This window comes from Hippocampus bargibanti, linkage group LG11 (assembly GCF_051943395.1).
Source record: "Hippocampus bargibanti isolate YZ-2025 linkage group LG11, ASM5194339v1, whole genome shotgun sequence".
Lineage (NCBI taxonomy): Eukaryota > Metazoa > Chordata > Actinopteri > Syngnathiformes > Syngnathidae > Hippocampus > Hippocampus bargibanti.
In genome coordinates, this window is record NC_142744.1 from 6347501 (window position 1) to 6370220 (window position 22720).

The 22720-nt window shown below is 39.6% G+C and overlaps 2 protein-coding genes and 2 long non-coding RNA genes across 6 annotated transcripts in view; 2 read left to right on the top strand and 2 right to left on the bottom strand.

The window, feature by feature from the left end:
• LOC148891307 (uncharacterized) overlaps nucleotides 1-4221 on the top strand; it is a 33486-nt gene extending 29265 nt beyond the window's left edge. For all 3 annotated transcript variants that reach the window (XR_016116531.1, XR_016116530.1, XR_016116529.1), the window contains exon 4: nucleotides 3887-4221. This is a non-coding gene — a long non-coding RNA (uncharacterized LOC148891307). The remainder of the gene's footprint in view (nucleotides 1-3886) is intronic.
• A 908-nt stretch (nucleotides 4222-5129) lies between these two features.
• LOC148891308 (uncharacterized) lies at nucleotides 5130-12220 on the top strand. The gene is made up of 3 exons (XR_016116476.1): nucleotides 5130-5269; nucleotides 9784-10003; nucleotides 12083-12220. It is a non-coding gene; the product is annotated as an uncharacterized LOC148891308 (long non-coding RNA).
• On the bottom strand, nucleotides 5189-16475 carry slc25a42 (solute carrier family 25 member 42). The gene is made up of 8 exons (XM_089008711.1): nucleotides 16123-16475; nucleotides 12884-13021; nucleotides 12105-12216; nucleotides 10520-10545; nucleotides 10251-10417; nucleotides 9818-9934; nucleotides 8706-8857; nucleotides 5189-8596 (listed from the first exon to the last, which is right to left on the bottom strand). Exons 2-8 carry the CDS (start codon nucleotides 12959-12961, stop codon nucleotides 8271-8273), a joined length of 978 nt encoding a protein of 325 aa, XP_088864837.1. The 5' UTR covers nucleotides 12962-13021; nucleotides 16123-16475; the 3' UTR covers nucleotides 5189-8270.
• A 520-nt stretch (nucleotides 16476-16995) lies between these two features.
• Nucleotides 16996-22150, bottom strand: armc6 (armadillo repeat containing 6). The gene is made up of 7 exons (XM_089009034.1): nucleotides 21683-22150; nucleotides 21280-21365; nucleotides 20618-21188; nucleotides 19310-19455; nucleotides 19105-19236; nucleotides 17756-17893; nucleotides 16996-17667 (listed from the first exon to the last, which is right to left on the bottom strand). Exons 1-7 carry the CDS (start codon nucleotides 21882-21884, stop codon nucleotides 17455-17457), a joined length of 1488 nt encoding a protein of 495 aa, XP_088865160.1. The 5' UTR covers nucleotides 21885-22150; the 3' UTR covers nucleotides 16996-17454.
• Between the last annotated feature and the right edge of the window lie 570 nt (nucleotides 22151-22720).

The window sequence follows — 22720 nt, forward strand, 5'->3', positions numbered from 1 at the left end:
CGTACCGCCAGACATGAAATAAAACAGCTAATCGCGCTAAAGTATCTAACAAACGCTAGCTAGCTCAACACTAACTGTTTATGTGTCACATGTTAATAATAATAATAATAATACATTTAATTTATGAGCGCATTTCAAATCTCTCACAGTCACAGGATACGTTTTTCTGTGGGTGACGGTGAGCAGCGGCAGCCACATGCCCCAGCGTTCACTCAACTGGGAATAACTCAAATAGATAGAAAGTTAGCTAGCTAGCGAGATAAGCTAGCTAGACAAACTAACGAGAAATTAGCATTGAAATTCTGGTGAATGTAAACATTTGTGTCAATTCTCTTGTCACACACGGAGCAGCAACGCTCCGAAAAAATACTCACGGGCATATATTTTCATTGTTTTATAGAAACAACAGAGGTCAAGGTCGCCCTACAGTCACAGTCACATGATATATTTTTCTCTGGGTGAGCAGCGGCAGCCACATGCGCCAGCATTCACTCAACTCGGAATAACTCAAATAGATAATAAGTTAGCTACAGTAGCCAGATAGATAGAAGGCTAGCTAGATAGAAAGTTAGCTAGGTATACTAGATAGAAAGTTAGCTAGCTAGAAGGTTAGCTAGCTATACTAGATAGAAGGTTAGCTAGCTAGCTAGACAGAAAGTTAGCTAGCTAGATAGATAGAAAGTTAGCTAGCTAGCCAGCTAGATAAACAAACGGGAAATTAACATTGACATTCTGGTGAATGTAAACATTTGTGTGTGCAACGCTCAGAAAAAAATACTCATGGGCATATATTTTCTTCTTTTTATAGAAACAACAAAGGTTTTATCTTCAAGGGACTCGTTTTCACTAGACGGGATGTTGGCGGCGTGACGTGTCGCTAAATTTGCACTGCATACTGTAAAAACCCATCAAAAACTATTGGTTAAAATGTGCCGTGTGCTGTCGAGGGGGCTCGACTCACGATCTGTGACATAGTGGGGGAAACACCGTACCTAATAACGTGTCTGTATACGTGTGTGTGCATAACACTCAGCCAAAGCTTGACCGTGTCATGCTGGGAAGATTTCATTCCCATAGCCAGGCAGAATCTTAGACACACACACACACACACGGCTCTTTTGGTGTAGCTAGCTGTCACTCGGCCACCCATTCAGGGCTCAGTCACGGCCACTTAGAGCGCAGCAGACTCAGGGATTCACATGAGCTGTGATCCAATGACATGTATTTATAATGAGGGGCCGCCTAGACGTCTTTGTCGCACGCACACAATGTCAGGCAAAAAAATGTGTGTGTGTGTGTGTCTGTGCAAAAAGAAAAGAATCAGCGCAAATTCCAAAACCATTTTATCTCTAAAACCAAATAATTGAACTCTCGCTTACCGTATTTTCCAGTGTATAAGGCGCACCAGAATATAAGGCATCCCCCCCCCCCCAATGAATGGTGTATTTTCAAACTTTTTCCATATATAAGGCTCACCGGATTATAAGGCGCACCTTCAATGAATGAAACAAAAAATTCCAAATATAATATGTATATCTTATATAATATAAACATTTTCCAAATATAAGGCACACCACAATTAGCATTTGGCGTGCACAGTTGACCAACTTCATGGGCTAAAAGAAGAATTTTATGGTCTGTTATATACAGTACAGTGTGGTCACAAATGAGTACCACATTTTCCGGTGTATAAGGTGCACCCCCAATCAATGGTGTATTTTCAAACTTTTTCCATACATATAAGGCACACCTTCAATGAATGAAAAACGTTTTTGAAATATATAGGTTTCCAAATATAAGGCACACCACATAAGGCGCTAGAGTCGAGGCTGAGGTTACACACTACAGTACTTCAATATTACTTCACATATAAGGCGCACCTGCGTAAAAGGCGCAGGGTCATCTTTTGAAGAAAATCAAGGCTTTTCGGTGCGCCTTATACACAGGAAAATATGGTATTTTACTTCTCCAATTTAATGGTCATGATTATTTTTATTATTCAATGGCCGTGAATGCATCTGTTGGCATACCCAATCTTAACGCCGGCGATCAACGTTTCTCTGTCTGCAAGCGGCTATCTGCGGACGACGATAGCGCATACATTAAACATTCGGTGGGGACAGCGTGGGCAGTAGAAGAGCTCTGGAGAGCCCTACGGCCACTCATAATTGCACCATGTCTGAAGCATTGCGCCTATCCAGGGGGACTGTATTCAGCTGTAACAACATTCATTCTATTCCTAACTCCCCGTTGTATGAATCTCATGAAAAATATTGTTTTATTTCACAAGGTAACTGAACTTTAAAGGACAACCGTCATCTCCGGACAAGTTGTGTCCATAATTTGTAAAATGGCTTCAAATGACTTCTACTGAGCGTATTTTACAAAGATTCCACCGCATATAGGTATATTTTACATTTTAAGACTCGCGCTGAATATTCAGGAAGTCTTGTTTTTCAGTTGGTGACGAGTCCGTATGTGACGTCACTAAAGGACCGCCCTTTACCGTAAAAAAGACGCATTGTAGCAGTCTTTCTATCACGTCAATGTATTTTGCTGTACTTGTTTGGTCTGGGGACCTCGTGTTGCACCCAAAAGCCGCCAGAAAAGGGCGTCCAAGCGCCATATAAGGAATTTATCAGCCTGTGGAAACGGAGGTGGCGACAGGAGGTCGCCATTTTGTGCCTCTTTTTTTTTGGGTGAGAGATTTTCCCCCAATTTTGGCTCAAAATGGCACAAATAAATTCTTTAATCGATTGCAAACTTGTATGCTTTCCTCTTCAGAACTATTTGAATCATATTCATCACTGGATGTGGAACAAGAAAGCATATTCTCAGAATCTGAAGCCATTGTTTTGATCCACTAGCAATGCAAGACGTCTTGGCGTGACGTCACGAACTGGGGGCGGGACTTTCTGAAAATGCCCAATTCGCAGCTCAATTTTTTGCAGATTTTGAACACTTTAAGTCATTTTTATTGGTGTTTTGCATTTGACTAAAAATATCATACTCCGTGTTTTGGGTATTTTAGATGCTATAAAAAACGTTTTATCGTCTGGTGTCAGTTAAAAAAACAAAAAAGTGACGTTGGTTGTCCTTTAAAAGGCTTCTTGGCTAGTCGGGTTGTCACATAGTGATGGTGACAAAACAGACTATTGCCGTGTCTGGGATGCGGGTGGGTTGTCATTACCGTTGGGAGTGATTGGGCAACTTTTGAGTGAGTTCGGGACTTTTTGGGAGTCCACACTTGATGGTCAAGGGTGATGTGGCATGGACTCCATGTCAGACATATTGCTGGGCGTGATGAGGGAGGAGGTCCTTCTTTGAGTCAGCATGATGCGTACACTGGATTTTTTTCCCTGGTGTTTTTGTCCAAAAATAGGACATATACACGCATTTCTTTGTCTTGCAATTATGATGGATTTTTTAATAGAATTTTTTTTAGAACAGTTGCAAAAGAGCGAACATGTTCACATTGAGCATCATCTGGTCAAGACATGAAAAAACAAAACAGATCACATCTCAATAAAACGTTTTACATTTCTTGCAATTCTGCTGATGCAATGTCCTGTTCACTGTGCCATATAAGAAAGAAAAGTAAACAAATAATGAAAAAAAGAAACAAATATTAGTAATACAAATAAAAATAATAAATAATAGTAATTATAATAGCAATCATTAACATTTTTTTATCTTGGGTGGATTGGGGTTCAGAGGTTAACTTAAATATCTTTATAAGCACTTAGGTTGCTGTAAAAATTTCCCAGGTATCCCATAGTCTCTCAAATTTCAATTATGATTTGTACTATTTTTTTTCCTATGCCTCACTCATGTCCACTTTGTCTATTTCTTTTTTTAATGTTTGTTTGTCTTTTTTTGTTTGCAGGATGTCGTACCAAAAGAGAACGGAGGATAAAGATCATCAATATGTCGGTGCTGTGTGTACATTTTAAAATACACTGCAAATAATACAAGGCCGTCTTGCACTGTTTTTATGTCAAATAAAATCTTAGAACTGTCAATGTTGTATTATTATTATTTTTTTTATTAAATGGTGATTGACTACTTTCACCTCATCGATTTTTATGTTGAAGAACTTACTTTATTGATTTTCAATTAAAACATGCTGTGTTTACCACCTGTGTAAATCTGTCTTGTCAATAAAAAAATAAATTTTGGATTTGACCATGACTCCACAATGAATTATCTCAAAAAAGTTCCAATAGCACAACCCTGGATTTTTTTAAACAGTCTGGAATTATTTTATCCTCAATTCACTAAATGATCACACAAATTCAAAACTCGTTATTCAATTTTAATGTAAAAAAAAGTACTTTTTTTCGGTGAAGTGACCAAAAGGCCGATTCAGTTAAAATACATTTAAAAAAACGTGTTCATGAAAATAACACGAAATCTCACTCAGCGTTAATTTGGGAACTTTACTGTGATCTTACTTTTTAGCGTTGCGCTCCTTTAATGCGTTCACGGTCAGAGTTCAAGTTCACGACTCACACCGACAAATACGATGCGGCTCGGGTACACTCTTACATGGACGAAGCAATGTGCTTATACCACCACCTATCGATCGTTTTTTGGAATTACACATTCTAAATACATTTCTGAGATTCGAGGGCCACCTAGTGGATATTTCTCGCAGTTACCACCCCTCGGTTTTGGGCATATAATAATAATACTACTAATAATACATTTTACATGTATTGGTAAGCGACTTTCTAAATTACGGTACAATCCACATTAGATTCAGAGATTTTCAATTTCCAGCAGTCAAGTGGCCCAATTTTTTTTTACCACCCACCCTTGTCATTGCTCTGAAGTTTCCTCTCTTCACTTCTTTGTATCGAGCTATCCAGCTATCTATCTAGCTGGCTATTTGGCTATCTAGCTGGCGACCTAGCTAGCAATCTATTTGCTATCTCTTAGCTATCTATCTATCTCGCTAGCTCGCTATTAGCTATCTATCTAGCTATCTATTAGCTAGCTAAATAGCTAATAGCTGTTTGAGTCATTCCGGGTTGAGTGAACGCTGGTGCGTGTGGCGGCCGCTGCCGCTGCTCACCAACAGAAAAACATATTCTGGAACTGTCAAGTGACGTTGAGAGTTTTGAAAGGCGCTTATAAAATTTATGTATTATTATTAATATTCCAATGAAAAGAGAAGACACTCCAAGAGTGCGTACTCGTTTTATTTGACATTTGAAAACAGTCATATCAAGAAGTTGAGTCAAGATGGATGCCGTTTGCAGTTGAGGTAAGGACGCACTAACACACAGATGGCACAAATCAATGGAAGTTAAAACAATGGAAGTTGAAACAATAGGTGAGGTATGGAAATTGTTAAAACAATTATTTCGGATATCTGAACATGAAAATGGTTCATCACTCAAATTGTCACGATTATATTCCACGAAGTCTATGAAAAAAATGCCCCCCAACCCACAAATGATATAATCATAGTTTTGATTTTAATAGACTGTCGAAAGACAATCACTCAGAGACCTTATGAACCTCCTCTAACCACAAAAAACAACAGCAGGGGACCATCAAAAAACAAAAAATCAATCTCCAAAATGGTTGGTGATAGTTCAGTCATCGTAAAAGGGTGATTATTCCCTTGTCAGGCACTTCAAGAAACACGACAGAGCTGTGACTGAAAGGCTCCCATTCCATGTGTCGTCCCCATATAACATTTTCTGAACATTTACTGCTACCTTTATAGCGATTTAACCCTGTGAGAAATTGTTAATTGTATGAATTGAACATATCGCACACACATAAATCACAAGAATCAACGTACATTTTGAAAAATATGAGTCCTGTTATCGCATCATCACAGCATTTTATCTCAAATTTAGGCAACTTTATCATTTCTATGGCATTTATAGCGCTTGGAAAAACTCCTTTGTGAGGTGTACCTGGACCCAAAAAGTTTGAGAACTGCTGCTTAGCTACTGATAAACCTAAAAAACAATTTGAAAAGGGAAAAAAGCTGTGTTGGCTTTTCTTTTAACCTAAGCTGAAAATCCACTCAGTTTTCAAAACCTGTAAGTATTCCATCTTACTGTTTTTGTTTACATGCATACATATTTACTGAATACTTTTTAAAAGATTCTGGGAAAAAATGGATGCCGTAACAAAAAAAAAAATGAGTTAAAAACAGTCGTCAGACATGACTCAACGAAATGCGTACCCCAGTGTGACATGATAGAATTTCAAGTTGTGTTTCTTAGTTGATACATTCATCAAATATAGTAACATTTGCTGATTCAGTTTCACACAATAAATATTTAAAGGATGTTAGCAAGCTATGTTAAGATTGTCTCGCTTTAAAAGTGACCTTATGGATTTTTCCTGTTCACCCAGCTAATATATTTAACCATAGTTCTCCCTGAATAAAAAGAACAATGGATAACAAATATTAATTTGAAAATAAAGGATATTGTGTCAAAGTGACATACAGCAGTGAGTTGTTGCCTCTAAATTGAAGCTATCAGGAAAAAAAAAAATCACATCTTCAACTGAAATGTTCAAATGTCCACGAACGTTAGCCAGTTTGGGTCTTTCGCGGGGGGTGCCTCTGGCTGCCTGCTGCAACATCAGCAAACCCTGAAGAAGCATGAGAAGCATCCTCATGGTTTGTCGCAGCAGGGACAGATGGAAAACAAAAGCGAGGCAGCAGACCCTTTTTGGCACCAAATTTAGACATCCATGTGTTAAGGTCAGGTGAACATCAGTACAGTGATACCTCGGTTTACGAACCCCTTGGCTCACGAACTTTTCCGTTCACGAATGTTACATTTATGAAAAATTTACCTTGGCATACGAACTTTACCTTGGCATACAAACTTTTTTCGTACACACAGAGCTGCCTCAATGAGTGATGTGTCATTCCCAAACAAGCCCATTCTTCTCACAACAAAATGGCAGCCGACTGTTTTTGTCCTCTATTCCCCGCCCCCAGTCTTCGGTTAAAGCCACGTGATTGGTCAAGAACGCAACAGTGAGGAGGGGGTGGTATAAACATTAAAGAGACAGGCAGACGACAGTGAGAGTTTCAACTTTGATAGTTCAAAGGCAGAGTGTAGACTACAAGGTTAAAATATCCCATCAATCAGGCTGCACAAATAACCCACACAAGCCATCTGTACACCTGATGCAAAAAGCTATCAACCCAGCTAAACAGAATACAATTGATGAGGAACTAGATAAAATTATCACAGAGAAAGCACCTACAGGGGATCATTCCTCAAGATGGTGAGAGAAGAAGGCTACGTTCCTCATTAAGTGTTTAATGCCATTCCATCAAGCCATCAACGACCATCATAAAGGTAAATAAAACAACTTTATTATAAAGTACAGTTTATTTCTTTAATTATAATACAATCTCACATTTATTATACATAAAATAAGATACATTTTGTGTAGTTTTAAGGTTTAGAAAATTAGAAAGGAGAAAATTATGTTTTATGGGGACCTGGGAACGGATTATTCTCATTTTAATGCTTTCCTATGGGAAATTAATTTTTGGGATACACACTTTTCACCTTACACACTGTCTGGGAACCAATTAAGTTCGTAAGCGAAGGTATCACTGTAATAATACATTTGTGCAATCTATATTGATATAAACGCAAACATTGTCGTTGAGAGATCAAAACAAGTTTGTATTTCAAAGTTATGACAGTAATTTTTTGAAGAATGTGTTTATTTTGCCCGAATGAGAAAAAAAATGTAATTTCTTTAGTTACATGTTAAATATTGGAAGATTGCAATATAAAAAAACATATTGCATATCGTATGTTTTTTTCCTCCCCGCCGGAATATCATGTAGAACTAAATATGGACATTTTGGGAGAGCACTGGAGGATAGTTTAGTTCATAATTTTATTATTCAACAGGAAACCTATTTAAGGCTTAATCTCGTATGTGATAGAATCTATAAAAGTGGGGCAGAAAATAAATAGCAGCTTTCCATTGCTGTAGAAGGCAAACCAGAAGCCCCTCGGCATGTCAGTGACATGTACACCCTCGGTCCTTATCCCAAGTTTCGTCTGCACATGAGTACAGATAATAACCCAGAGGGCATATTTGCACTTTGCCACATGACAACAACGCATGCAGATGCTTAGTCACGTCTGTTGTGGAGCACGCGTGTTAAGACCCATGACCCACCGAATGCGAGTTTGCCTCTATTGTCAAAAAACTCATTCATCACTCACTTTTCCCAGTTCCCAGTGAAGGCATCGCATCCATTACCGTGATGCGGTGCCCATCTCGTGCAGTTTCTTCATTAGGATTTGAGTCAGGTCAAAGGTGGTGAAGCTGATCCCCACCGCAATGGGTCCTTTGACCCAGTTCATACTGAGGCCTTTATAAAGTCCTCTGATAACCCCCTCCTCGGATACGATCTCCCTCATGGTGCCCAGGATGGTGCCGTACGTGTGACCCGTGACTCCCGCCGTCTGCATGCGCCGCCGTACCACGTCCAACGGATAGGACGCAGACTGACCGATGAGGCCCGCGCAGGCCCCAAAAGCCAGCCGCTCATACGAGTAGGGCTGCAGGCGCCCACTTCTCTCTGCATGGGGGTGAAAGGAGGGGCCGGGGGAGGGGTTATCAACATTATGGTGGCAAGGCAATGTTGACACCAAAAACACAAAGAGCTGAGACATGTTATTATGGTCTACCTGCGTGAAGCTTTTTCAGCGTCTCGTATGTATAGAAGCTGAGGCCAGCATAGGGGACCACGCCCAGTATTGTGGGCGTAAAACCTCGATACAGGGTCTTTAGTCCTTCCTCCCGGGAAATCCGCACAAACACGTGCAGAATGTTGCTGTACCTAACAAGAAACAAGCACAGTTTAGTTTTTTTCCCCCATTAACTCATTCACTGCCTGACAATGTGCAAAAATGTGCCCTCCAGTGCCAGGGTTTTTGTCATTTTCACTCAAATTGCAAGACCCACAGAATATTGCGTTTTTAGGACTACATAAACATTCAATTCGGCGTAAAAAACCCTTACACTTTCTTCTTTCATCAGAAAAAAGGGTTAATTCCTAAATTATATGGGTCTGGCGTTATCTGAGCTTGAAATGAGGGTGGCTGTACAAAATACAATACAAAACATACATATTGATTTATATAATAATAATAATAATAATAATAATAATAATAATAATAATAGTACATTTCATTTATAAGCAACTTTAAAAACTCTCAAGCTCACTTTACAGTCACAGGATAAGGTTTTGTCTGAGTGAGCAGCGGCAGCCACACACGCCAGCATTCACTCAACCTGTAAATAACTCAAATAGATATAAAGCTAACTCGCTAGCTAATTGATAGCTGATGATAATAATAATACATTTTATTTCTAGGCGCCTTTAAAAACTCTCAAGAATAGCTAGCTAGCTACCCAGCTAGGTAGCAAATAGATAGCAAATAGATATAGCACTTTAACCAAAGCTGAAGCTGTAAATAAAGCACCAACATAGACAAAAGGCAAATGCTGCCCCCTCGTGGAAGGCAAAAACAAAGGTCTCACCAGCGCTTTATCGACATCTTCTCCCGCCAGAAAAAACAAAACCCAAACAAATTCAGGAATGGCGCTCCCCGTCACACTTTTCAATTCCCGAATAAATTCGGGAATGGCAGTGAATGACTTAAAAATGTCTACACAATTTCTACGCAGTCCGACCCCCCCCCCCCCCCCCTCTCTGACAACTGTTTTTATGGTGACATTTCAAATTGTCTTTTCTATATGCAGGTCATTGGGTCATTCCAATTCAAAGTGGCCTTACATTTCTTTTGGTGTAACGGCCATTCGAGCTCGCACCATGTCCAGAGGATACGTCAACATGGCTGCAGTGGTGCCGGCCATTGATCCAGCCAGTAACCTCGGGAGCGGTGGCAGGACCCTGGATCAAACACCAAACAAGAAAACAGCAGCCTTCTGAAAACCCGGACTTCATTGGAATCAATAAACTGTGAGTGTGCGTGCGTGTGTGTGTGTGTGTGTGTGTGTGTGTGTGTGTGTGTGTGTGTGTGTGTGTGTGTGTGAGAGTGACAAAGGGCATTCCAACAAACACAAAAGTAATTTTTATGAGTTTCCTAAATAAATATTTTTTTCATGTTTGAAATTGGGTTCCCACGAGGCAAATATTTTACACACATAATCCCCACCATGTAGCAAAAACGTGTATGTGTGTGCGCAAAGTTGAGTCTCATACTCACTTCCCCTGAAAGCCATAATAGTCACCCAGGAGACTTTTGTACTGCTCGTGAGCGCAGAACTGTATGGCGGCGTACGGAATGACGCGCACCATGGTGGCGGAGTTTCCGCGCCACAGGGCGAAGAAGCCATCCGTCAGGTATGTGCGGTAGATTAACCTGTAGGCCTCCTGAAATACACGCACCATCTTATGTATTTATCCGCTACTTATGACGAGTGAGTGGCTAGAGAGAAATATTGTGGCGTTCAAACTTCATTAACTTCAACTTACTTTAGCTGAGAATCTTGCTGAAGACACTGGGAGGGGACACAAAGTTTAAACTGAGTTTTTGGGTGAATAAAAAGTTAGTTGACAGTTTTCAGTTGACATAAAAAGTCTGCATACCTGCGTTAAAAGTTTTTTTTGGGAGGGGGGATATAAAAAAAATGAGTGCCTGATAAATGGTACCGGATCAATAGTTGTATTAAGTTCATCCTGTCTACATGATAACTAATTTAAAACAGATGCTTTTCTTACAGACAGTGTATTTTAGGTGTTCAATTACCTGACATGTTTCGGCGTATACTTCCGCCTTCGTCATACATGAGAGGGATCACAGAACGCATAATTATAATGATAGTTATAATTATAATTAATAACAATAATATAATAATAAGAATCAGAATAAGAATAATACATTTCATTTATAAGCACCTTTCAAAACTCTCAAGGTCACTTTACAGTCACAGGATCAGTTTTTCTGTGGGTGAGCAGCGGCAGCCACACGCGCCAGCGTTCACTCAACCCATCAGTAAATAGAATGCTAGCTAGCTAGCTAGTAGATAGCTAATAGATATCCAACAGATAGCTACCTAGATAGCCATATAGCTAGCTAGTTAGATAGTTAGCTAATACACTGAATGTCACTAAAATACACAGATAGAAAACTAGCTAGTAGATAGCTAATATATAGCCAACAGACAGCTCGCCATATAGCTAGCCACCTAGATAGCCATATAGCTAGCTGAACAACAAATGAATGAATACACATTCAATGCAGCGTTAAGAAATTTTAGACTCTTCTTTCATCAGAAAAATAGTTAATTCCTCAATGATATGGGTCTGGAGTTATCTGAGTTTGAGATGAGGGCTGCTGTCCAAAATACAATGCAATACATACATATTGGTTTATATAGTGCTTTAACAACAGCTGAAGCTGGAACAAAGCGCTAACGTGGAAAAAGGGAAATGCTTCCCCCTTGTGGAAATGAAAAAACATTGGCAGAGGCCATTGCGAGCGCTTTATTGGCACCCAAACAAGAAAAAAACAAACCCGAAAAACTTCCGGAATGGCGCTCTACTATTTTCAATTCCCGAATAAATGCGTGAATGGCAGTGAATGAGTTAAAACATTTGAACTACAGTCAAACCTCAGTTTTCGAATGTCTCGGTTCTTGACCAATTCAGTTTTCGATCAAAAAATTCAGGGTTTTTTTTATGCATCAGTTTACAGGCATAAAAGGATTCTCGACCAAACTGAGCGCACCTGAATTCCCCACTCGACTCCCCTCCGTTTCCTTATAGTATGTCACTTCCTTGTGTCACGTCTCATTGTGACTGACGCATTATCCCCGTGTAACCTTCCATTGTCAGCAGGCGTGTTTGTATTTTTCAATAAAATAAAATAAAATAAAATAAAATAAAGCAGATATTGATTACAGTGCTTATAATGGGAAAGGTTTCCGTTTTCGACCAAATCGGTTTTAGAACAGATTTCTGCAACGGACTATGGTCGAAAACCAAGGTTTGGCTGTATAAAGATTACAAGTCACATTAACAGTTTCTGTATTTTAGGCTGCCCCGGCATCCAGATTACCTTGAAAGATGATTTTGGTCCTGTCCAACGGCGCAACAGCCGTTTTGGCCACAGCTCCCGCTAACGCCCCCGAGAACAGCGAGTTGAGGACAGAGCGAGTCTGCTTCAGACCCTGCGGCGAGGAAAGTGTGACTTTTGAGTTCCATCAAACACCTGCTGGGTATGTAAACCATTTTCTGTTTGGATTGCTGTAGATTATTAACTCATTCACTGCCATTCCTGAATTTATTCGGGATTGAAAAGCATGACGTGAAGCGCCATTCCCGAATTTGTTCGAGTTTTGTTTTTTCCTATGAGGGGGGTGCGAATCAAGCTGTGGTCAGACCTCTGGCCATGTTTTTCCCTCCCATGAGGGGGCAACATTTGCCTTTTGTACAGCCGCCCTCATTTCCATTGCAGAACTCTAGAGCCAAATAAAATCAATAAACTTTCTTTTTCTGATGAAAGAAGACAGTCTAACTTTTCTTGCGCCGCATTGGATGTTTATGTAGTCCTAAAACTCTGTGGGTCCCGCAATGTGAGTGAAAATGACAAAAACCCTGGCACTGGAGTGGACACATTTTTTGCACATCGTCTGGCAGTGAATGAGTGAAATAGGAGTTGGCCTGAGAATGATTTGATGGCATCGAATAGGAAAACTAAAAAATCTGACAGGATGAACGTTACAGAATTTGTCCGCATATGCTTGGAAGTTGATATTCAGAGAAAGCTCTCAAAAAAAAAAAAAAAAAGGTCCCCCAAAGGGAACACCCCTTTATCCTGAATGTGGATTCACTCACTTCTGACTGAGTGGAGTCCCGCGATAGCACTTCTCCGTGAGTGAGCGCTGCATGTTGATCCTGGACTCCACTCCCCATGCCCGAGGACTACCAGTAGACGCCGCTGAATCCCACCACCGGGACGGCAAAAAATGTGAGCTGAAGAAAGTGGGGAGGGGGTCAGAAGTAATATCCATTTCATTTCAATAGGGGAAGAACTATTAATTAGACACAGCACCATTTAAGGTTACAGACGCTCCCCAACTTACGAACGAGATACATTCCGAACGGTCGTTCGTAAGGTGAATTCCTAAGCGTAAGGTGTATTTTGTTTTTCTACTTTCATTCCTTTCATCTCTTTGCTGCTGTGAAATGTAAATTTCTCCACTGTGAGACTAATAAAGGCATATCCAATCCAATCCAATCCAATTCGTTCGTCAGTTGATTCAGTACAATACATATTGATTTATATAGCGCTGTAACAACAGCTGAAGTGCTATACAGTGAGACCTCAATTTACAAACACCTTATCTTACAAACTTTTCGTCTTACAAATGTAAAATTTATGAAAATTAAACCTTATAATAAGCACTATTTTCATAATACACACCCACCACGGCTGGCGGAGTGATCTTCGGCGGAAGCCCATGACCGAACAGCACCAGAGGTTAAGTTACCAACAGTCCTTATGGAAGGTGACTCTCCTTCCATAAGCCATCAACGACCATCAAAAAGGGAAATACAACTTTATTTTACAGCACAGTTTATTTCTTTAATTACAGTCCTCATGTAATGCGCCTCTCCTTCCAAACAGCAATTCCCTTTGACCTCCAACGCCCTTCCATCAAGCCATAAATGATGTAAATAAAGTGACTTTATGATACAATGCAGTGTATTTCTTTCATTACAATACAATAGCACATTTATTATGCATAGAATAAGGTATGTTGTGTGTAGTTTTAAGGCTTATTTAGTTGAAAAGTATATTTTATGGAAACCTCATATGTTCATATGTTCCTCCAAAAATGTTCGTATGTACCGTTGTTCATAACTTGAATGTTAGTACGTAGGAGAGTGTCTGTATATTATTTTTTAAAACAATAGAACTAACGTATTTTCCAGTGTATAAGGGGAGCGGAGTATAAGGTATAATATTATATAATTATAAACATTTTCCAAATATACGGCACACCACAATTAGCATTTGGCGTGCACAGTTCACGGATTTCGTGGGCACAAAGTAGATTTTTTTTGGTCCGTTATATAATATTCAGGTATACAGTACAGTGTGGTCACAAATGAGTACCATATTTTCCAGTATATAAGGCGCACCAGAGTATAAGGCGCACCTTCAATGAATGAAAAAAGTTTTCCAAATATAATATAGAAATGTACATTTTTTTCCAAATATAAGGCACATCACATTATAAGGCACTACAGTAGAGGCTGGGGTTACTCACGACTTCTACAGGGGGGCATTGAGTCAGTGGAGTCACTGACAATAGCTGCGAGACATGTTGTGGCTCAATATTACTTCACATATAAGGCGAACCTTCACATATAAGGCGAAAATCAAGGCTTTTGGGTGCGTCTTATACACCAAAAATACTGTATTTTACTTCTCCAATTTAATGGCTATTATTATTATTCAATGGCCGTGAATGCAACTGTTGGCATACCCAATCTTGGTGCGCCTTATACATCGGAAATTGTGGTACCTTTTAGAGGGACTCAAACATTACGTCAAAGTTTGATCTTTATTTTGAAGATTTTACCATAAAAGTAGGTCATTGCTGTTTTCTGCCCTAATATTTAGTCTTCTTTTATTTTATTTCTTTATTTTTACACGGCTTGGCAGAATTGGTCTTTATCTTTTATACCAGACCTCGATTCCCAGAATTACCGGTAACGCTGAATGACAGTAGAACTCGTTCTTATTTATAATTTTATGTGTGGTTTTATTTATGTCGCTGTTCTGAGTTTGTAAAGTGTCCTTCAGAGCTTTGAAAGGCGCTTATAAATAAAATGGATTATTATAATTATTATATAATAATAATAATAATAATAATTATTATTATTATTATTATTATTATTACATACAGCTGAACTGTTATGGTATGGAATCCCTCACTGGTATGTCGGTTTAACATTTGGAAACAAGACCCTGGACTAAGTTAGGTCCCAAAATAACATCTGAAGAGCAACACTGTTGACTTGTCGGTGAAAGGTGTCCGGTGGACCACCGCTGAGTGAACAATAACCATGTCAGTTCCTTGGCGAGCAAATTTGTGCCTCATTTACCAGTTGCAAGCTTTTGTGAGCTCATCATTTTAGCGGGTGGTTACTTATTTATATGTTCTTTAACCTAACAAGCCTCCTACTTCATTGCGACAACATGACGGTCAATAATCAAACTGGAAGATGGAAGTAAATGTGCAGATGTCACTTGAGTGTGTGTGTGTGAATGAGTAGTCGCGTGCATTCTTACAAAAAAAACTCATCGACACAATATTTCAATCAGGGTGACTGCCAAATACCAAGTCTGCAACTTGGGTTGTAAAGGCATCAAAGCCATGTTGAATCAACAGAACAAGATAATGAGAGGTAACTAGGAAGAGAACCAACAATGATCTCCTGTGGAAAACGGAGTTCTTAACACTGGCCTCGTTACAATAATTTCCAGGCAGATTCTGACATGACGAGCCTGGGCACAGAAATGCCCCTTTTCCTTGTAATAATGGTCCTCAAATAATCTCCTCACCACACATGTTTGTAATTCACATCTGTTGTCATCTTAGTTGTTTTTTATGACAATAATACAAATCTGCCGCTCGTGTGTTCATCAAATGCTCAAAGTGGGGGAAAACAACCAAGTGATAAGATACAAGACTGGGTCATGAGTCATGACCACTTTGGGCTCCTTCATATTGACAAAATCGCTGCTCACAATATGGAGTATAGCGGCCATGAAAGATAAAGCAAAATTGATCGAGAATCGAATCCAAGTCGCGGCAGAAGCGAGAGGTACGAATCCTCTCACCACTTGACTCAAGGGGCTCAAAAAGGCAATCACAGAAGTTTGCTGACACGCTGATTAGGAATACAAGTAAAGGAAACGTTAACTTTTGTACTTATAATGTCTAGACTCGCTTTTCATATGCAATGTAGTCAGTCTTTGGGCTTTCGGGCGTTCAGTCATCACCTTGTGCCGTCACCTGCCTTGAAATGACACATCAACAGCATGACAGACAGTTGCTTACCCAATTTGACAGCGGCCCAAATTCCAATACTTTGCAAAAACTTCTCCCTGGTGGATTGTCCAAGTATAAACTAGTATTCCTAGTGGCCGCCTATCGGCATTCAAGTTAGGTTCGATTTGGTTCGATAACGCTAGCGAGCCGTTAGCTCGCTGCTACACAACTGCTTGTGTTCTTTTTTTTTTAATCGTCCTGAATCAAATGCACCGCGGTAGATGTAAGACAACTCTGTCGCGTAAAAAGGACGCTAATTTGTAAGTAATTCTATGATTCAGTCGCACAGAGGCGACTTGGAGCGGTTGACATGGTACATGCTTGCTGGCTGCTCCTGTCACAAACACACTACACAGAACCAACCATCCCTCCCTTCGTCAATTTGACAAGGGTGAGCATCGATGCATTATGGGAAATGTAGTCTGACTGGAGCTAAGCGTCTGAGGATAGGCCGGTTGTTGGGGCGTCAACAGGAGTTCAGAGTAGAAATGTCGACTTGTTTGGCCTTGAAACTCACACCCAAGCGTGACCAAAGTTTGAACCTTTTCCACGTACTGTATAGTGAAAATGCCTTTTAAATTTGACTCACCACAGGGAGACAAATTTGACTCACATTACACAAGTGCCCTTTGTCAACCGTATATGTCAAAGTATGTAATGACTAAAGGTATCTTTCTTCATCTGTACCAATACATTACAATACAATACAATATATATTGATTTATAGAGCATTGGACCACGACAGGTTTTTTTAATACATCTCCCAGTAGTTTGGCAGAAGGTATGTGTATCAATCTATTGTCATTCAGACATCAAAATCAAAGAAACAGACCCATGTTTCACACTTCATTAATTTGAGAATATATTGAGATGAGATTCAGATCATTTCAGCCTACCACATTTTATTTTGGTGTTGTGTCATCAGTTTTCCCATTTAAAAAAAGGGTAAAGAACGTTGCATCAATGTATTATAGATATGTGCAAACGATATATAAAAAAAAAATAAACACACAAGACTATCATGGAAATGATAGACAAAGGATTTACCGTGATTACACAAGGTTAAAAATAGAGATTCCAAGACTGTGAACATGATGCGTATTTTCACATGACAGGTCACCTTTGGTAACCTGGAGCTTCAAGTAAGCCAACTTTATAAAAAAAAATCAAACGAACACAATAGACGAAACAAAAAAAAGGAACTTTCCTTGCGGATTTAGCAAACAGGCTTTTCACCCCCTGCAAGAAATGCCAACTGATCGTTTCCTTAGATGGTAGTTTGTCTTACTGAAATCTTTTCGGTACAATTTAATCGGGTTTCATGGCCGCTCTTTTCCTGTTTCAGTTCGTGATGCCGCCACGTTTTCCGGTCCACAGCTCCCGTAGCTCCACCTGGCAGCCCAGGTCCCTGAGAGCAGCTTTAGCAGCATCGCCGCAGTCTTGATGGGTCCGTAGCGCTTGCAATATGAGGGCCTCCACGCCCATGTCCAAAATTGGTTGGCTGTAGTTAGGCTGATGGGAAACTAGGTTTCTGAGCAGCATGCATGCCTGTTTCTGGTTATAAAAAGTAAGGAGAAAAAAAAAGGAAATGTAAGCGTCTCATTTCTGCCTGGTGAGCAGTCTTTTTTTTTTTTTTACTTACCTGCACATTGACAATACCGAGATGTGACCTCATAGCCTGCACGGCAGCTAAGGCTCCTCCTTCCTCCATAATGACCTTGCAGTTGTTAGGCTTGCGTAAAGCCAGGACGCTAAGGCATGCGCATCCCTGCTCACACACCTGGACAAGGATATAAAATGTATCAACTACATAACAATAGAATTTCTACTATATAGTCCGAATAGGCAAATAGGACCCGACTGATTAATCTGATTTTTTTTCATTAACATATTGACACATTACAACATAAGATAAAGAAATCCACTCAGTCAAAAATATATGAATCATAATAATCATCATCATAATAATAATAATTTTGCCAGCCTTTCTCGCAGTTGGTAAATAAACACTTTAGGTCAAAGTAAAGCCAAATACAAATGCCTTTCTCGCAGTTGTTAAATAAACACTTTATAAACATATGCTGTTGAAATCATTAAAAGACAACCGACGCCTCCGGACAAGTTGTGTCCATAATTTGGAAAATGGCTTCAAATGACTTCTACTGAGCGTATTTTACAACGATTCCACCGCATATAGCTATATTTTACGTTTTCAGACTTGCGCTGAATATTCAGGAAGTCTAGTTTTTGAGTTGATGACGATGCCTACCGTGCCGTCACTGAAGGAACGGCCCTGATCCAGAAAGCGACACACAATGCATTTTGGGTACTTTGTATGGTCTGAAAACTTCGTGTTGATGGCGAAATTAGAAGGAAAACTACATCAATAACACGATGGTGAATCGTTGTGTGTTGCACCAAGACTACTATTTCATTCTAGCTGACAAAAATTCCCAGCAGACAAATCAGCCCATTTCCAACAGAGCTTGGGCGCCATCTTGTGCATTTTCTGGGATGCTACATTGGACTCCAGACACCTCAAAATGACACGGAAGGACTTCTTTAATCAATTGCAAACATTTATGCTTTCCTCTTCAGAACTATTTGAATCATATTCATAACTGGAAAGCATCTTCTCCGAATCTGAAGTTTTTTGATAGAGCAAGGCAAGACGTCTTGGCGTGACGTCACGAACAAGGGGGCAGGACCTTCTGAAACTTTGAGGTCATTTTGAAGCAGTTTTGGGACACTTTAAGTCATTTTTATTGGTGTTTTTCATTTGACTAAAAATATCAGACTGCGTGTTTTGAGTATTTTAGATGCTATAAAATGTTTTTCTGATGTCAGTCAGGAAAAAAGAAATGGTGTCGGTTGTCCTTTAAACATTTTTTTAAACATTATTCACTTAGTGGAAATTTGTTCTGCCAAATATTGCAATCGGCTTTTAAAAAAATCCCTATCAGTCAGGCCCTAAGACAGAAAATTCCTTACAGCAGAGATGGTTACGTGTCTGTTCATAGCAATGACAATAAGTTGGACCCCACCCGCTTTAACCACAGCATCTTTCACGTCATCATTTCCCGCGATGGCTCGTATTGCACTCAGGACCTGCCGCACCAACTCCTGAAAGGGCAAAAATAAGCTCAGTGACAAATGTGCATGGATTACGGACTTCTCTAAACCTCTATGTCTGTACCGCTGACTCATAGCTGTCTGCGAGCAGTGTCATCATGAGCTTCAGTCCACCCAGGTCACAAATATCTTGACAGAACTCGTTCCTTACGGCCAAACGGGACAAGGTGGCACACAGCTCACTCAAAACTGAGATATTGTCGTTATGAGCTAAAGGAAGAAAGATATTGTGGAAATGACATTTACAAAAATAAGACATCCAAAAGATGACACAGAGTATGGTATTGTCTATTTTCTTCAGATGTCACTCCAAAGATCAAGAATCAAACCATTATCGTTTGGGCTGAAACAATTCAATATATATTTCATTGATTATAATAATGATACATGTTATTTCGAAGCGCCTTTCAAAACTCTCAAAGACACTTTACAGTCACGGAATAAGATTTTTTTTTCTGCGGGTGAGCAGATGCAGCCATTCGCGCCAGCGTTCACTCAACCCGGAAGTAACACAAATGTTTGAGCAGTTATGCCGTGAATTAATCAAGTGATCTACTATAAAACTTGATTTTGCATTAATCACAATAAACATAATAAATAGTATATAAAATATAGAATACCAAAATAATAAATAACAAATATAATAATAATAAAGTAAATACAAACTAAAATTAACAAAACCCGTACGTGAGGCCGTTATACTGCTGTTGTCCACATGGGGTCACTATTGTCACCTTCCACCATAGCAGTTTATTTCTTTAAATACAGTCCTCATGTAATGCGCCTCCCTTTCCAAACAGCAATTCCCTTTGACCTTCGACCTCCAACGCCATTCCATCAAGCCATCAATGACCATCACAAATGTAAATAAATTGACTTTATGATACAATGCAGTGTATTTCTTTCATTACAATACAATAGCACATTTATTATACATAGAATAAGGTATGTTGTGTGTAGTTTTAAGGCTTATTTAGTTGAAAAGTATATTTTATGGAAACCCGGGTACGGATTGTTTCCATTTTAATGGTTTCCTATGGGAATTTGTTTTTTGAGATACACACTTTTCGCCTTACACACTCTGTCTGGGAACCAATTAAGTTCGTAAGTTGAGGTCTCACTGTACATTAAATCTGACTGAGTTGCTAATGTTTAATTTGTGACTTTAGTTTAATAAAGCGATTGAAAGACATTAGATTTTCATATTCTTTTGAAGAGTGGAATTATCCTAAACCTTGACCATTGCATCTCTTTTACTTTTTCATAACACTTACAATAAACAAGGAATATTTGTTGTGGGAACATTGTTTTGGAACTCAGAAGTCAACCCGCTTATTGTCTTGTGTACACAAAAGAAATTAGCCAGTCTCACCTTTTGCAGACTCAATTAATATCTTCAGACCGTTGTGCTGAAGAACAATCATCTTGGCATGCTCATGAGCATGCCCAAAAGTAACCCGGATATCATCGTCAAAAGTCATCATCCTGAGAGCTCCAGAGGCTTCCTTGACCAACTCGGCACATCCACTGTGCTGTTTAATGGCACTTGTCAGTAAAGGCAGGACACCTGCTTTGACCAGATCCTGTCTGTTCTGCTCATGTTTCAAACAACAATGACGCACAGCACAGATGGCGGCGCGTGTCAATGAAGAGTCAGCATGGTACCTCTTGAGAACATCCAAAAGGAAGTTCTTGCCATCTGCATCGAACAAGTCCGGCTGGCCATCGGTCAGCGCAGCTAAGGCGGACAAAGAAGCCAACGTGGCTTCCTGATCTTCCAAACTCTTTTGGCAGTAGGAGAGGATGATGGGATATGCGCCTTTCTGGGCTGCCAGGTACCTTTGAGCAAATCCAAGTGAACATTGCTCACTGAAACACTTTATATCTAATGCCACTTTCGTGCAGTCAGGCGAGTCTTGTGCAATGCAGAGGGACTTGAGGGCCTGTCAGTGAAAAAAAAACATGATGCTGTATTCAGGAGGTAGCCACTTACATGGAGTGGATTTTGAGCACGTAGAAGATATATATTTATACCTGTATTATCTCATGCGTTGGCTCCTGTTGTTTGTCATCTGATGGCACACCAGGTACAGCTTTGACAATACAAGTGAGGTCCACACCTGCAATGTCCACATCATATCTCATGTAGATTACACCAGCTCGCTGCCAAATAACAAGTGATCATATATCTTTCAGGAGAGATTTTGCAAAATAAGGTTACTCTGAATCAAACTGTGCACGTATATCTAAAGTTGAGGGCGAAATGTTCAGCCCAGAGATTCATTTCAGTTCATAATCAATTAACTGTCCAATGGTTTAACCTCAATGGTTCAGTACACGCATTGTTTTCCCAATCTAACTTGTCATGATTCAGCAAATTGTGTATGGGAGTTACCAAGAAACAAACCAGTACATTTATGGTAACTAGCCGCAATACCTTGAGACTGAAACTGCTCCACAGCTTCCCTCAAAGCCTCGTCGGGATCCATTTCAAACTCGTCGATGTTTTCCCGCACTGCAGCATCAAATGTTTCTTGAGTGATCCTTCGTAGAGCCATTTTCAGATCACCCGCCCGTTTGTATGCGTTTCTAGTTGAACTCGATATTTTATTGTGCAATAGCGTTCCTTCAATGAACATAACACGGTCGATTTCCGCACTTAACGTATTTGGGGTTTGCTTCTGGTAAACTAGTACGTCGCGTAAATTCTGTCGGTGTATTTTGGTGAATTGCCGTATGCGCAAAATGGTCCTACCTTTTTATGTGCTCGGTTGAAACATACAAATATATATAGTTCCATATGTTTTTAAGCAGCTAGAAATTTTGCTACCGAGTGTCACACCCAACTGTGCACGGGCAGTAGCCGAGGGATACCATGAACCGGTTGTGAGCCAGTCGAATTAAGAGCAGTGGAACATAATTTAATGCATAATGATAGTGATAAATTATGTACATTTAATTGGATGCATTAATAACCATTTGGGCAACTAACCAACAAACTTACTACTATTAATGACCTCTGTAGTTAGTTTCAAAATATATCTATCGAAAAACGGATGGACGGACGGATTGATAATAATAATAATAATAATAATAATAATAATAATAATAATAATAATAATAATAATAATAATAATAATAATACATTTCATTTATAATCGCCTTTCAAAACTCTCAAGGACACTTTACAGTCACAGGATATTTTTTCTGCGGGTGAGCAGCGGCAGCCACACAAAGCAGTATTTGAGCCAACAAGTGTGTAAATGAATTAATTAAAAAGCTTGGCCAAAACAAACGTGAATCAAACCTCTGAAAATTGAGGACAGTGAATCGCCGTGGCGACCCCTGAAGGGAAAAGCCGAAAGGAAAAGTAGAGGTTTTATTTCACAGATCAATTAAAAGCATGAAATGGGAGGCCTCAATCAAACTAATATTTTATCAGTACTATAAAAACATTACATGTTTGAGATCGTCA

Bases quoted from the DNA above. Each gene is read 5' to 3' on its own strand.
- slc25a42 (XM_089008711.1), bottom strand. From the start codon at position 12,961: ATGGGGAGTGGAGTCCAGGATCAACATGCAGCGCTCACTCACGGAGAA. The intron at 9,935-10,250 runs GTGAGTATGAGA...TGTTTGATCCAG, and splicing joins TATTATGGCTTTCAGGGGAA to GGTCCTGCCACCGCTCCCGA. The intron at 8,858-9,817 runs GTAAGGCCACTT...GTTTCTTGTTAG, and splicing joins GCCGTTACACCAAAAGAAAT to GTACAGCAACATTCTGCACG.
- armc6 (XM_089009034.1), bottom strand. From the start codon at position 21,884: ATGTTCATTGAAGGAACGCTATTGCACAATAAAATATCGAGTTCAACT. The intron at 21,189-21,279 runs GTATAAATATAT...TTTCACTGACAG, and splicing joins CAACGCATGAGATAATACAG to GCCCTCAAGTCCCTCTGCAT. The intron at 17,668-17,755 runs GTAAGTAAAAAA...TTTTATAACCAG, and splicing joins TCGGTATTGTCAATGTGCAG to AAACAGGCATGCATGCTGCT.